The 12,407-nt window shown below is 35.5% G+C and overlaps 1 protein-coding gene across 2 annotated transcripts in view; it reads right to left on the bottom strand.

Annotated features, from left to right (window-relative positions):
• Positions 1-12,407, bottom strand: part of TMEM38B (transmembrane protein 38B) — a 54,087-nt gene that overhangs the window by 31,517 nt on the left and 10,163 nt on the right. The window contains exons 2-3 of one of the 2 annotated variants that reach the window (XM_030293682.1): positions 11,775-11,922; positions 9,613-9,769 (exon numbers count right to left, since the gene is read on the bottom strand). In XM_030293682.1, the coding sequence (XP_030149542.1) occupies positions 9,613-9,769; positions 11,775-11,784 (167 nt within the window). In that variant the 5' untranslated portion in view covers positions 11,785-11,922. The remainder of the gene's footprint in view (positions 1-9,612; positions 9,770-11,774; positions 11,923-12,407) is intronic. The other variant, XM_030293681.1, reaches the window with a different exon arrangement.

Raw genomic sequence — 12,407 nt, 5'->3', positions numbered from 1 at the left:
GCTATTGTGCTAAATAAAGATGGCCTTTCCAATAAGGGCATTCACAGAATCCCGTAGTTTAGCTTGCTAGAGTTTGAAGTACATTCCAAACATCATTTCATCTCTCAAATTAAAATCAAATAAATCAAAGATTATAACATTTTTTCTCACTATTAAAACCTTAAAAAAGAAAACAGTAAAAAATATTGTCTTTAGACAAGTATCATTTTTTATATTTAAGAGTCTGAAAAGACAGAGATATTGCCTGTATTTCCAGAATCCAAAACAATAAGAGCCAACTAAAGACAGCCTAGATTTGAGTCCTGGCCCCAACTACTAGATATCTGTGACACCTTGGGCAAGTGACTTAACCCATCTTGCCTCAGTTACATCATCTGAAAAATGAGAATAAAATTGTACCTATCTCACAAGGTTCTTGTAAGGTTTAAAGGGGTAATATATACAAAGCAATAAGAAAAGTGTCTAGGACATAGTGAATACTACATCAGCAGCTGTTATTGTTTTACAGCCAATAAGAATGCTCATTAGCAGAATAAAATATAAATATTCATATAATAAATTATACAGCATGAGAAGGAATGAACGACCACATGAGTAAATACATGTAAATCTTAGTAACATAATGTTGAGTGAAAACAAAAAAATAAGTCCCAGAGAACTATATACAGTGCAATACCCCATTTTAAAATAGGGCCAAAAATAAGTAAAACTAAAAACTTACTGTGTAGATAATCATATGTATGATACGCTTTTTAGAAAAGTAAGATAAACAAACATAGAGGTTATATGTAGGAAAAGTGCAGAGAAATGGGATAGGGGAAAAGAAATATATGTAAATTATTGGTAAAGTCCAGTTCTTAGGTTGGGTGCAATACAACAGAAATGTAAAATAATTCACTACCATGAGAAATGATTTGCCATTATCTAGCAGAGTTTAAGAATCACTTTCCCTGTAACTCAATAAATCTACTCTTAAGCAAATACCAAGAGAAAACCTTGCTCATGTGCCAGTAAGTACATACAAGAATGTTCTTGACAACACTGTAATGGGGGGGAAAAGACTGGAAACAAGTCTCTGTCAACAGAGGAATAGATGAATAAACTATGACAGTTAATTCTAGTATGCTATACAGTGAAAATTAATAAATTACAACCATATACAATAAGATCGGATCTCAGGAACAGAGGCTGACCAAAAACAGCAAGTCACTAAAAAATACACACATATGGGGGCACCTGGGTGGCTCAGTCGGTTAAGCACCTGTCTTCAGCTCAGGTCATGATCTCACGGTTCGTGAGTTCAAGTCCCATGCGGAGCTCTCTGCTGTCAGCACAGAGCCTGCTTTGGATCCTCTGTACTCCTCTCTCTCTACACCTCACCTGTTTGTATGCTGTCTCTCTCTCTCTGTCAAAAATAAATATATTAAAAAGAATACAAACGTATAATTCCATATATAATACTTTCAAAAACTATAGTTTAGGGATATACACATATGCTAAAAGTACACAAAAAAGTAAAGGAATCATAAGCACAAAATTAAGGCTAATGGTTACCTCTGAGAAAGGAAGAAAGGAAACGGGATCAGGCAGGTGTTGGGGGGTTGCATACAAGGGACATTAAAACTAACAGCAAGGGTTTGGGGAAGATGGTGGCACCAGTGTCTGCACAGATTTAGAACTCTTCAAAACCCAACATAAAAACAGGGCAACTAGAAGGCAAAACCAAAATCCCATCTTCAACACTTAAAATAAAACTATGTGACAAGATATCCCTTCAAATCCCAAAATGCAAACGGGCAGAGACAATTCACCAACACCCACAAGACCTATATTGTTTGGCAGAAAGAAGAATGCAGTAGGTGGCAACTAATGGACCCAAGAACAAAACAACTCTAAAACAGTTCATGAGTATTCCCTAGAAAGCACAACAGGCCCATTTGGAAACAACAACAGCTGAAACTGGGAGATATTCTGGCATTCTCCAATACCAGGTGACACAAAGGATCCATAGTAAGAAGGTCTGAAGGGGATGAAGCAATTTAGTCCCCGTGAACTTGCAAAACTGATCCACCCAAGCTTTCCCCCAGAATAAGCCCCATGTGAAGAAAACACCGGTATGGAATCAAAACTGAGCAATACAGAGCAAAAGAAGAAAGAGAAGGTTCAGACCAAACTGGGGAAGGGGAAAAGACAGAAAATCTCAGAAAGCAGGTCCTCATCTTTTGAACACTATAAAAACAACAGAAGCAGGAGATCTATGAAGTCAGAAAATGTTTCCTGAATTCCACCTTATCCTAAAAGTTTAAGAAACCTAATTCAACATAAAATGCCCAATGGAAAAGTATCAAGGTCAAATCACACACAAGTTTATTATAAGAAAGAAAAGCAGAATAAATCCCTATAGACGATGAAAGCACTCAGGAAAATGTGTCCACCAAACAGATCAAAACTGTAACCCACTATTTCAAAACAAGCTAAAGACATGAAGAAAACTGATACAACACATAAAAGAAAAACATCAGATTTAGAAAAAGTGAGAACTGAAGATATAATCCTTCGGGGAAAAAAAATTTTTAAAGGAAAAGAAGGGGCGCCTGGGTGGTTCAGTCAGGCGTCCAACTTTGGCTCAGGGTCATGATCTCATAGTTTGCGAGTCTGAACCCCGTGTTGGGCTCTGTGCTAACAGCTCAGAGCCTGGAGCCTGTTTCAGATTCTGTGTGTGTCTCTCTCTCTGCCCCTCCCCTGCTCACACTCTGTCTCTCTCCCTCTCAAAAATAAATAAACATTAAAAAAAAATTTTTTTAAGGAAAAGAAATCACCTCATTAATGAAAACCAAACCAGAATGAAAACAAAGAGAAATAAATATAACACTACCTTCAAAGAAATAGAAAGGGAAAGGGAAAAACATTTTAAATTTAAAAAAAGATTTAAAAAGTCCACTGATTTAGAAAGACAAAGAGTCATATACCAATCATCGGAGTTCCTGAAGAAGAGTACAAATACTAAAACAACTTTGCCAATTAAAAAAAATGTGTACTTACTATAAAGAACATACCACACACCTAAAAATACTGACTCAGAATGACCCACACCAAGACTTACTTTATTTAAATTATTAGGCTTTAATGGAAAAAAATCTTTTGGGCATCTAGAAAAAAAGAATATATGACTTTTAAGGGAAAGAAAATTAAATGATCATCAGACTTTATCACATCAATGCTTTATGACACAAGAAAATAGAGTAACACTTTAAAATCCTCAAAGATACATAGTATGATCCTATTATTTTATATCCAGTAATACCTACTTTCAAGTACAAAAGAGACAAACACCAACATACCAAATTCAGTGATGAATCTCCTAGAGAATCAACTTCAAACAACCAAAATTACTAGAGAGACACAGACATAAGGACTGGTAAAAAGCATTAAACATACAATTAGCTGTAAAACTAAGACTGAATGAAGAGTAAGAAGGGAAGAGTAATAGCATGTAATAATTATAACTATGACAATATAGAATAGTACATCTATTTTTAAAATGGGAATAGAGAAGTATATATGCAAAAATATATATATTTTCAGTAATCACATCACTGGTAGTATTAGTACCGTTACGCCAAAGTTATTGTGTATTATGTGTATAATACAGAGTAAAATCAATGAGTAACATTGGAGTATTCTAATTCTATTATGTCTTGTGCCCTCAAGAAACAAAATTCTTAGTGTGGAAAAAAGGAGATATATATGTAACAGAGAAAAGTTTAATAAAGGCTCTTGAATTTAAATTAGAAATATCAATATGAACTCGAGTAATTTTATCCTTATTTTTCTTAGCTCTGTCCACTGAGAAAGCTTAGAAACAGTAATCAATCCAATAACAATGACTATTTCTACCTCAAATTGTGGTCTTGAAATGCCATTTCTCACTAAGAGACACTAGAGCTCCTTAGAGAAATAAGTGATTCCAAAAGAAAAGTAGAAGATCAATCAACCTAATATTAAGTAGCAAGGAGCTAATCAGTCTGATGAGCCATGTGAAGAAGCTCCCACCAGCCAAAGATGAAATAATCTAAGCCTCAATAATGACAACTACAATTTATTGAAACCTATGAAATACGCTTAAATCCATGAGTTCATAATTACCCAAAAAACAAAAAGCAAAAAAAACTAGTTACCTTTGGAGGATGACAGGGGACCAATTATCATGAAAACTGACAGATAAAGAATCAAGGATTTATCATGAATACTACAACTGAGTAACTAAATAATAGATTAGTGGGAAATATCTATTTATAATACTATTCCATCTAATACACAAGAGGATAGAATTAGACTATTACCATTCTGCATGTCCCAATTATTTAAAACAGTCATTAAGTGTAAGAGGTCTAATGTCAACAAAAGAGAAAGCAAATCAAGTATTTTGGGCCTCTTATGATCTTGCCAAAGAGATCTAACCTAAATCAGATTTGTATTCTGGATCAATCTACCAATTTTCAGGAAACACAGAGAATACAGGAATGTAATGATCTGTACCATCAGTATGCAATCAGCACATTCCAGACTTTAGAAAACTCTGCATGCCAAATGGCATGGTTCTTCAAGAAATAAATTATAAGGAAAAAAAAAGGAATGGAGAGGGAATCTATAAAACAAAAGTGACTTAAGAGACCTCAAATATTTTAATAGGCAAGACTAAATTATAGTGTCTATGGATGAAGATTTGGATGACAAAATTATAAAAATATACAAGGAAGTGATTACCATAAAAGTCAGGACAATGGTGTTCTATTGTAATGGTTATATAAGGTGGGAAAATCATGGTGATTAGAACATGGGACACACATAAGAGACTTCTAGAATGGACGGATAGCAAAGCCTCATTTCTTGACTTGGCTAGTGGTTTCAAGGTTATACTTTATAATAATTCATTAGGCCAAATATTTGTTTTTTGTGGTGTTGAAGTCAGACCCTGCCATTCACCAATTCTCTAAGCCTCAATTTCTTCCAATATAAAATTGGGATAATAAAAGATTCGAGGTTAAACAAATAATTAAATATTATTCTATTAATTCACTATATAAAAATGCATTTCTTACTTTCCATTTCTAACACACCTTTTCATTTAATCCAAGAAAGCATACATTTATAGGCAAGTAATTTTTTTAAAGGTTTATATTTTTTTATTTTTATATTTTTTAAATTTTTCAAATGTTTTATTTATTTTTGAGAGAGATGGAGAGAGAGCAGGGGAGGGGCAGAGACAGGGAGACACAGAATCTGAAGCAGGCTCCAGGCTCCGAGCTGTCAGCACAGAGCTGGGTCAAGGGACTTGAACTCACAAACCGTGAGAGCATGACCTGAGCCAAACTCAGATACTTAACCAAGTGAGCCACCCAGGTGCCCATGGGACATACATATATTTTTAATGATAGAATATTAAAGGAAAAGCATCTAAAAGGGGGGGGGGGCATAAAGACCGAAGCCAGATGGCCCATGAAGAGAGAAGGATTTCAAGACTCGTGACTTCAAAATCTGTTGCCAGGTTAGCGGTTACTCCCTGCAAGAGCTATCAGAAGGTGTAAATCCAGGAGTGGCGAGCCCGGCATCACCAGGATCAATACTCTCCTACAACTGTAATCAGACTCCCCACAAATGTCAAGGTTTATTTATTTTTGAGACTGCACGAGCAGGGGAGGAGCAGAAACAGACATAGACAGACTCAAAAGCAGGCTCCAGGCTCTGAGCTGTCAACACAGAGTCCGATGTGGGGCTTGAACTCACAAACTGTGAGATCACGACCTGAGCTGAAGTTGGACGCTCAACCAACTGAGCCACCCAGGCACCCCAGACAAGTAAGTTTATTTCATTTAAGGGATCAAAAAATCAAGATCTGTACTTCCTTGCTACTCAATTACAGAAATGCCTTATAATATAACAATACACAGCAGTCCATTTCTTTAGCAATATATTTACTGAACCAAGAAAAGTAATTATCATATAGTTTACAAAACAAAGTCTCTGCTCTGAGAAGCTATTATTTTAGTGGAATGAGACAGACCAACATAAAAAGAAATAAACAGATAATATGTCAGATAATAATTAGTCTAAGGAGAAAAATAAAGAAGGATGATGTGGTTTAGTTAGTTAAGCATCTGACTTCTGCTCAGGTCATAACCTCATAGTTCGTGGATTCGAGCCTTACATTGGGCTCTGCACTGTGAGTGCAGAGTGTGCTTGGGATTCTCTCTCCCCCTCAAAATAAATAAATAATTTAGGAAGGAAGGAAGGAAGGAAGGAAGGAAGGAAGGAAGGAAGGAAGGAAGGAAGGAAGGAAGGAGGATATGATAGTCAAGAGAGAGGAGGTGTTATTTCAGTCAGGGAAGCCTCTCTGAAAAAGAAAATATGAGCCTTCCAGGGAAATAGCATTACAAAGAGAAGACTGCAAGCACAAAGGCACTGAGGTAGAAAAACACCTTGTGTTCAAGAAATGGCATAGCCAATGTGGCTAGAACAGACTGAACAGGAGGACTATGGAAAGATTACATCAGAAAGAATGAAAGAGAAGATTATAGAGTTTTATGGGCCATGGTAGTTTTAGATTTTGTTCTTTTTTTTTTTCTTTGGTAGAGAGAAAGGGAGTGTGTGCAAGCAGGGAAAAGGGGCAGAGGGAAAGGGAGAGAAAGGGAGAGAAAGGGAGAGAAAGGGAGAGAAAGAGAGAAAGAGAGAGAATTTTAAGCAGACTCTATGCTTAGTGTAGTGCTTAACACAGGGCTCCATCCCATGACCCTGGGATCATGACCTGAGCCAAAATCAAAAGTGGAACACTCAACAAACTGAGCCACCCAGGTCCCCCAGATTTTGTTCTTAATCGGATAAGAAACTACTGAGCATAAGAGCAATATGTTCTAACTTATTTTTAAATAATCATTTTGTCCATGCAAGAAAGAATGGTGGTTAGTACACAGGAGCAGAAGTGGAAGTGACAGTAAGAGTCAGATTCTGGATATCCTACTTTTTATATAGCTTTAACATCTTCACACATTAAAAAATTGTAATAAATGCTATGCCAATATATTTTTAAAATATTGTTATAGAAATAAAAGTCCTTGAGAAAGCCTTTTAAAACATATAGCAATATCCTCTAGGTCCATCCATGTTGTTGTAAATGACAATATCTCATTCTTTTTTACAGCTAATATTCCACTATATATATATGGCATATCTTCTTTATCCACCCATCTATGGATGGACACTTCAATTGCTTCCACATCTTGGCTATTATAAATAATGCTGCAATAAACATAAAAATGGATGTATCTTTTTGTTTTCTTTGGGTAAATATACCTGATAGTGGAATTGCTAGATCATATGGTAATTCTATTTTTAATTTTTTGAAGAACCCCCATACTGTTTTCCACAGTGGCTGCACCAATTTGCATTCCTACCAAAAGTGCATGAGGGTTCCTTTTTCTTCACATCCTTGCCAGCACTTGTTTCTTGTGTTTTTCATTTTAGACATTCTGACAGCACGAAGTGATATCTCATTATAGTTTTGATTTGCATTTCCCTGATAATTAGTGATGTTAAACATGGACCTAGATGGTATAAAGCTAAATAAATAAGTCAGCCAAAGAAAGACAAATACATCACGGTTTCACTTATATGTAGAATTTAAGAAACAAAACAAAGGGGGGGAAAAAAAAGAGAGATAAACAGGGTACCTGGGTGGCTCAGTCCGTTAAGCATCTGACTTCGGTTCAGGTCATGATCTCACAATTTGTGAGTTTGAGTCCCACATCAGGTGAGCTTGAGCCCCGCTTCAGGTGAGTACAAGCCCTACTTTGGGTGAGCCCCACTTCTTTCTTTCCCCCCTCTCTCCCTCCCCCCCCCACCCCTTGTGGGGCTCTCTCTCTGTCCCTCGCCCACTTGCACTCTCTCTCTCTCTCTCAAAAAAAAAAAAAAAAAGGAGAACAAAAACTCTTTAATACAGAGAACAAACTGCTGATTGCCAAATGGCAGGTGGTAGGGAGATGGGTGAAATAGGCGAATGGGATTAAGAGTACACTTATCTTAATGAGCAATGAGTAATGTAGAGAATTGTTGAAACATTATATTGTGCCCCTAAAATTAATATAACACTGTATGTTCACCGTACTTCAATTTAAAAAAAAAAGAAAAAAAAAACTCATAGAAGTGAAAGACTATACTTTAAGAGATGGTTAAACAAAATCTCTGAGATAAGGGCACCTGGCTGGCTCAGTTGGTAAAGCATGCAACTCCTGATGTCAGGGTCATGAGTTCGAGCCCCATGTTGGTGGTAGAGTTTACTTAAAAAAACAACAACAACAAAAAAAACCCAAATCTATGAGAACCAGTGGCTGTTAAATGTCAAGCCTCTAAAATCAAATTTCCTGGTTTTGATCCTAGCTCAATCACTTACTAAGTATGTAAATTTTAGCAAAGTTTCTCTATGCCCTAGTTTTCTCACTTGTCAAATGCAAAAAATAATGGCTACCTTATAGGACCCTTATGATTAAATATGAATATAAAGAATTTAGCTGATATATAGTGAACATCAGTAAATATTAGCTATCACATTTATCAGTCTACTCCTACTTGTTTCCATTGCCACAGGTTCCCATTATTACTTCTTCCCATTGCTACTACTGTTTTATTTTATTTTTTAATTTTTTTAATGTTTATTTTTGAGAGAGAGAGCGCACATGAAGGGGAGAGGCAGAGAGAGAGGGAGACACAATCTGAAGTAGGCTCCAGGCTCCAAGCGGTCAGCACAGAGCCCGATGCAAGGCTTGAACTCACGAACTGTCACATCATGACCTGAGTCAAAAGCAGATGCTTAAAGACTGAGTCACCCAGGCACCTCACTACTATTTATAATGTTCCCTTTTATCACTGATTACATATTCATTTGAAATTTATCAAAATAAAAGTGAACTTTTAAGTGTTTCTAATATTATATATTTGATATGGCTTTTAGTTAAAAGTATAGTTTTCGCTTCAGATATAGCAAAGCACTCTGATTTGTATTATACTTCTTTTTAGCTTGATGAATCAATCTTCTTAAAGATAACTGAATTTGGATTTCCAAGAATCCAAAGCAAATCCTGCTAACATTTTTTTCTTCAGAACTAAATTAAAAACAAAGTTAGTGTTAAATCTCTTAAGACTCTGAAAAATTCAATAGGAATAAGACAAGAACAATGATTATATATGAATCATAATCACTTGGAACTTCTTGCGTAGTTGGTCACATTCTTGATTTTATCCTATTGTACATCTATGTGTTTGAGTTAGTTAGATAAACTGTTTGGGGCCAAATATTTGATGCCCTTTCATATCTGAAAAGCTTCCCCTAAAGATACATAAGACAATGGTAACAATACTTGCCTCTGGGAGAGGATAAAAGAGAAGGGTGAGAGACAAACTTTGTACTTAAAACCACTGGCTTTATTTGGGTTCCTTCCTTTGTACATGCATTAACTTTTCAAGAACATAAAATATTTTTTAAAGAAAAAAATTTCACTTACTAATAATTTACAGAACAAATTTTACAATGTCTCATTGTTCACCATAATGGCAGCTTACCAGATCGAAGATGCCAGTAATATATTAGTGTTGTTTGCAAGAAACCTCAACGGAGGCTCCGCAAGCAATACACAGGATAAAATTCCTCCACCAAAGCAATGGAGCATAGCAGTGAACCAGCTTGAAAGAGGATTCTTCCATGCCACTGCCACAGCTCCTGAAATGGTAAAGTAAAAATGCGGTCTGAGATAGTTGTATATTAAACAAATCCTGAGGTACCGGTGTCACTAAAGAAATAAACTTCTTAATTTCATAACTTTCAAAAACTTACTATTACTCATGGGTATGACAATCACGATCATCATAAACTCTAAGCATTTTGTTATGACAGAGGTAATCTGAAGCACCTTTAAAATACTCTGTCCAGCTCCTACTACCAGTTTCCTAATCACACATTATTATAAACAATCTCCCTATCTACTCTTTCCTTTCATTCCCAGCCCTACTGTAGGTACTTCCAGTTCTATATCAAAGCAATATATTAAGAAAAATTTATCATCTTAAGCACTTTAGCAAATAAAAGCTGAAATAAATAATCTAAGCTTTTAACATGACTGGCTAGAAACAGAATAAAATAAACCTAGAGGTGAAAGGCTGATGAGGAACAGGTATACACATCATCTTAAAATGTCTCCTAACAAATAACTTATTAATTACAGAAGGAAATAATAACTTTAGAGTGGAGAAACCTTGCAGACATCACTGTAAACAAACAGTATAATGTGACTCCCAAGATGATGCACTAAGAACACATCTTTGCTTCTACAGTATTTCTACAAAAATACATAACCTGAACTAATGCAATCAGACACACCCAAATTGAGGGCTCTTCTGGAAAAAATTTAAAAAAAAAACCAAAAAACTGGCCTATATTTTAACAATGTTGAAGTCAAGAAATACCAAAAATAAGGCTGATGAAATGCTCCAGATTAAATAACATTAAAGAGACAACAACTAAATGCATGTGTATTCTAGATCACATCCTGGAATGGGAAAGAATATTTATAAATGAACTTTGGGATAACTAATGAAATCTAAATATGGGCTGTGGCTTACATAAATAATAGTGTCATATAGCACTGTTAAACTTTCTGAAAGTTTTTTTTTAATGTTCATTTATTTTTGAGAGAGAGAGAGAAAGAGGGAGAGAGAGAGAGGAGGGGCAGAGAGAGAGAGGGAGACATAGTATCTGTAGCAGACTCCAGGCTTTGAGCTGTCAGCACAGAGTCCAACATGGGGCTCAAACCAATAAACAGTGAGATGATGACCTGAGCTGCAGTCGATGCTTAACCGACTGAGCCACCCAGGTGATCCAGCACTGTTAAACTTTCTGACTTTCATAACTAAACTGTGGTTTTTAATATTAACACACTTAAGTAATTTGAAGTAACTGGGCAAGTGCTTCCAATTTACATTCAAGTGGTTTTGAGAAAATAATACATATAAATAAAAACATTCAGAGAGAGAGATGCTAAAGTACAAACTTCTAGTTGTAAGATGAATAAGTTCTAGGGATCTAATGTATACCACAGCAACTATAGTTAATACTGCATTGTACACTTGAAACTTGTTAAGATAGTAGACCTTAAGTCACAACTAAAAAAAAAAAAGTTTAAGTTATTTAAATATTGTGAGATGATGGATGTACTAATTAACTTGACTGTGAAAATCATTTAACAATTCATATGCATATCAAACCATAAAATTGTACACTTTAAATATAAACAATTTTGTCAACTGTACCTCAATAAAGCTGGCAAAAATTAAATAAATGGGGCAAAATGTAAGTGGTTGGTGAATCTGGGTAAAGTGCTTTACATGCACTTATATGACAAAAAGAAAATCATATGTATATGAACAATACGTACAATAAAAAATAATTTACGGGGGGAAACAGAAAACCATATATTTCTATTAGTACATATACATGCAACTAATACATAAAATAAGGTCTGCAAGAACATATAACCAAAATACTCACTGTTGTTATCTCTTAGGAAAAGGCCCATTTATGCAAAAACAAACAACAAAAACAAAACTACACAAATGTATATGTTGAGTTCAGTAGGGTAACATCATCATACTTGAATTAACATGGAAATCACCCATATGTGCTCAGGAAAAATAAAAGGAGGAAATAAAAGTCAATTAGTGCAACCCACCATTCCACATAACAAAATGTGCCCAGGAGTGCAAATGAGTTGGCAGATGGGCATTTTCTGTGCTGTACACATCCTGTGAAGTGAAGTGATGCCAAGGTTTTATGATATGCAACTGGTGATAACTCAAGAAATGGTGACCTGTTCCAATCTGGAAGAAAAATCAGTTATGAGAAATGTACTAAAAGGCAGGACATCAATCTTCAGTGTAGCAATTTCCTCTAAACCTAAGAATTTTCAAGAATTATTTTAATGCATGATCATGCTATCTTTACAGCCAAACCCTATGTCAGATGTAATACTACTATGTCTCTAATATGTATATATAATCTTCCTGGATATGTGTATTGGCACTAGTGCCCCACACAGTGGTAAGTGATTATAACATTGGTCAGTCAGCCTAATAAATGAGTATAATCTTATCGTTTGGTCAATGGTCACTAGGTTCCATACTGCATCATCTTCATATTAAAAAGCAATATAGACTGCTTAAGAGTATGGACTCTAGAGTGTAATTGCTCAGGTATAAATCCTGGCACCAGCACTTAATCTGTGTGTGAACTCAACAAGTTGCTTTCCTACATGTTGAAAACACACACACACACACACACACACACACACACACACACACACACA

Source organism: Lynx canadensis, chromosome D4 (genome assembly GCF_007474595.2).
Source record: "Lynx canadensis isolate LIC74 chromosome D4, mLynCan4.pri.v2, whole genome shotgun sequence".
Classification (NCBI taxonomy): Eukaryota; Metazoa; Chordata; class Mammalia; order Carnivora; family Felidae; genus Lynx; species Lynx canadensis.
This window is presented reverse-complemented; position numbering and strand designations above follow the sequence as displayed.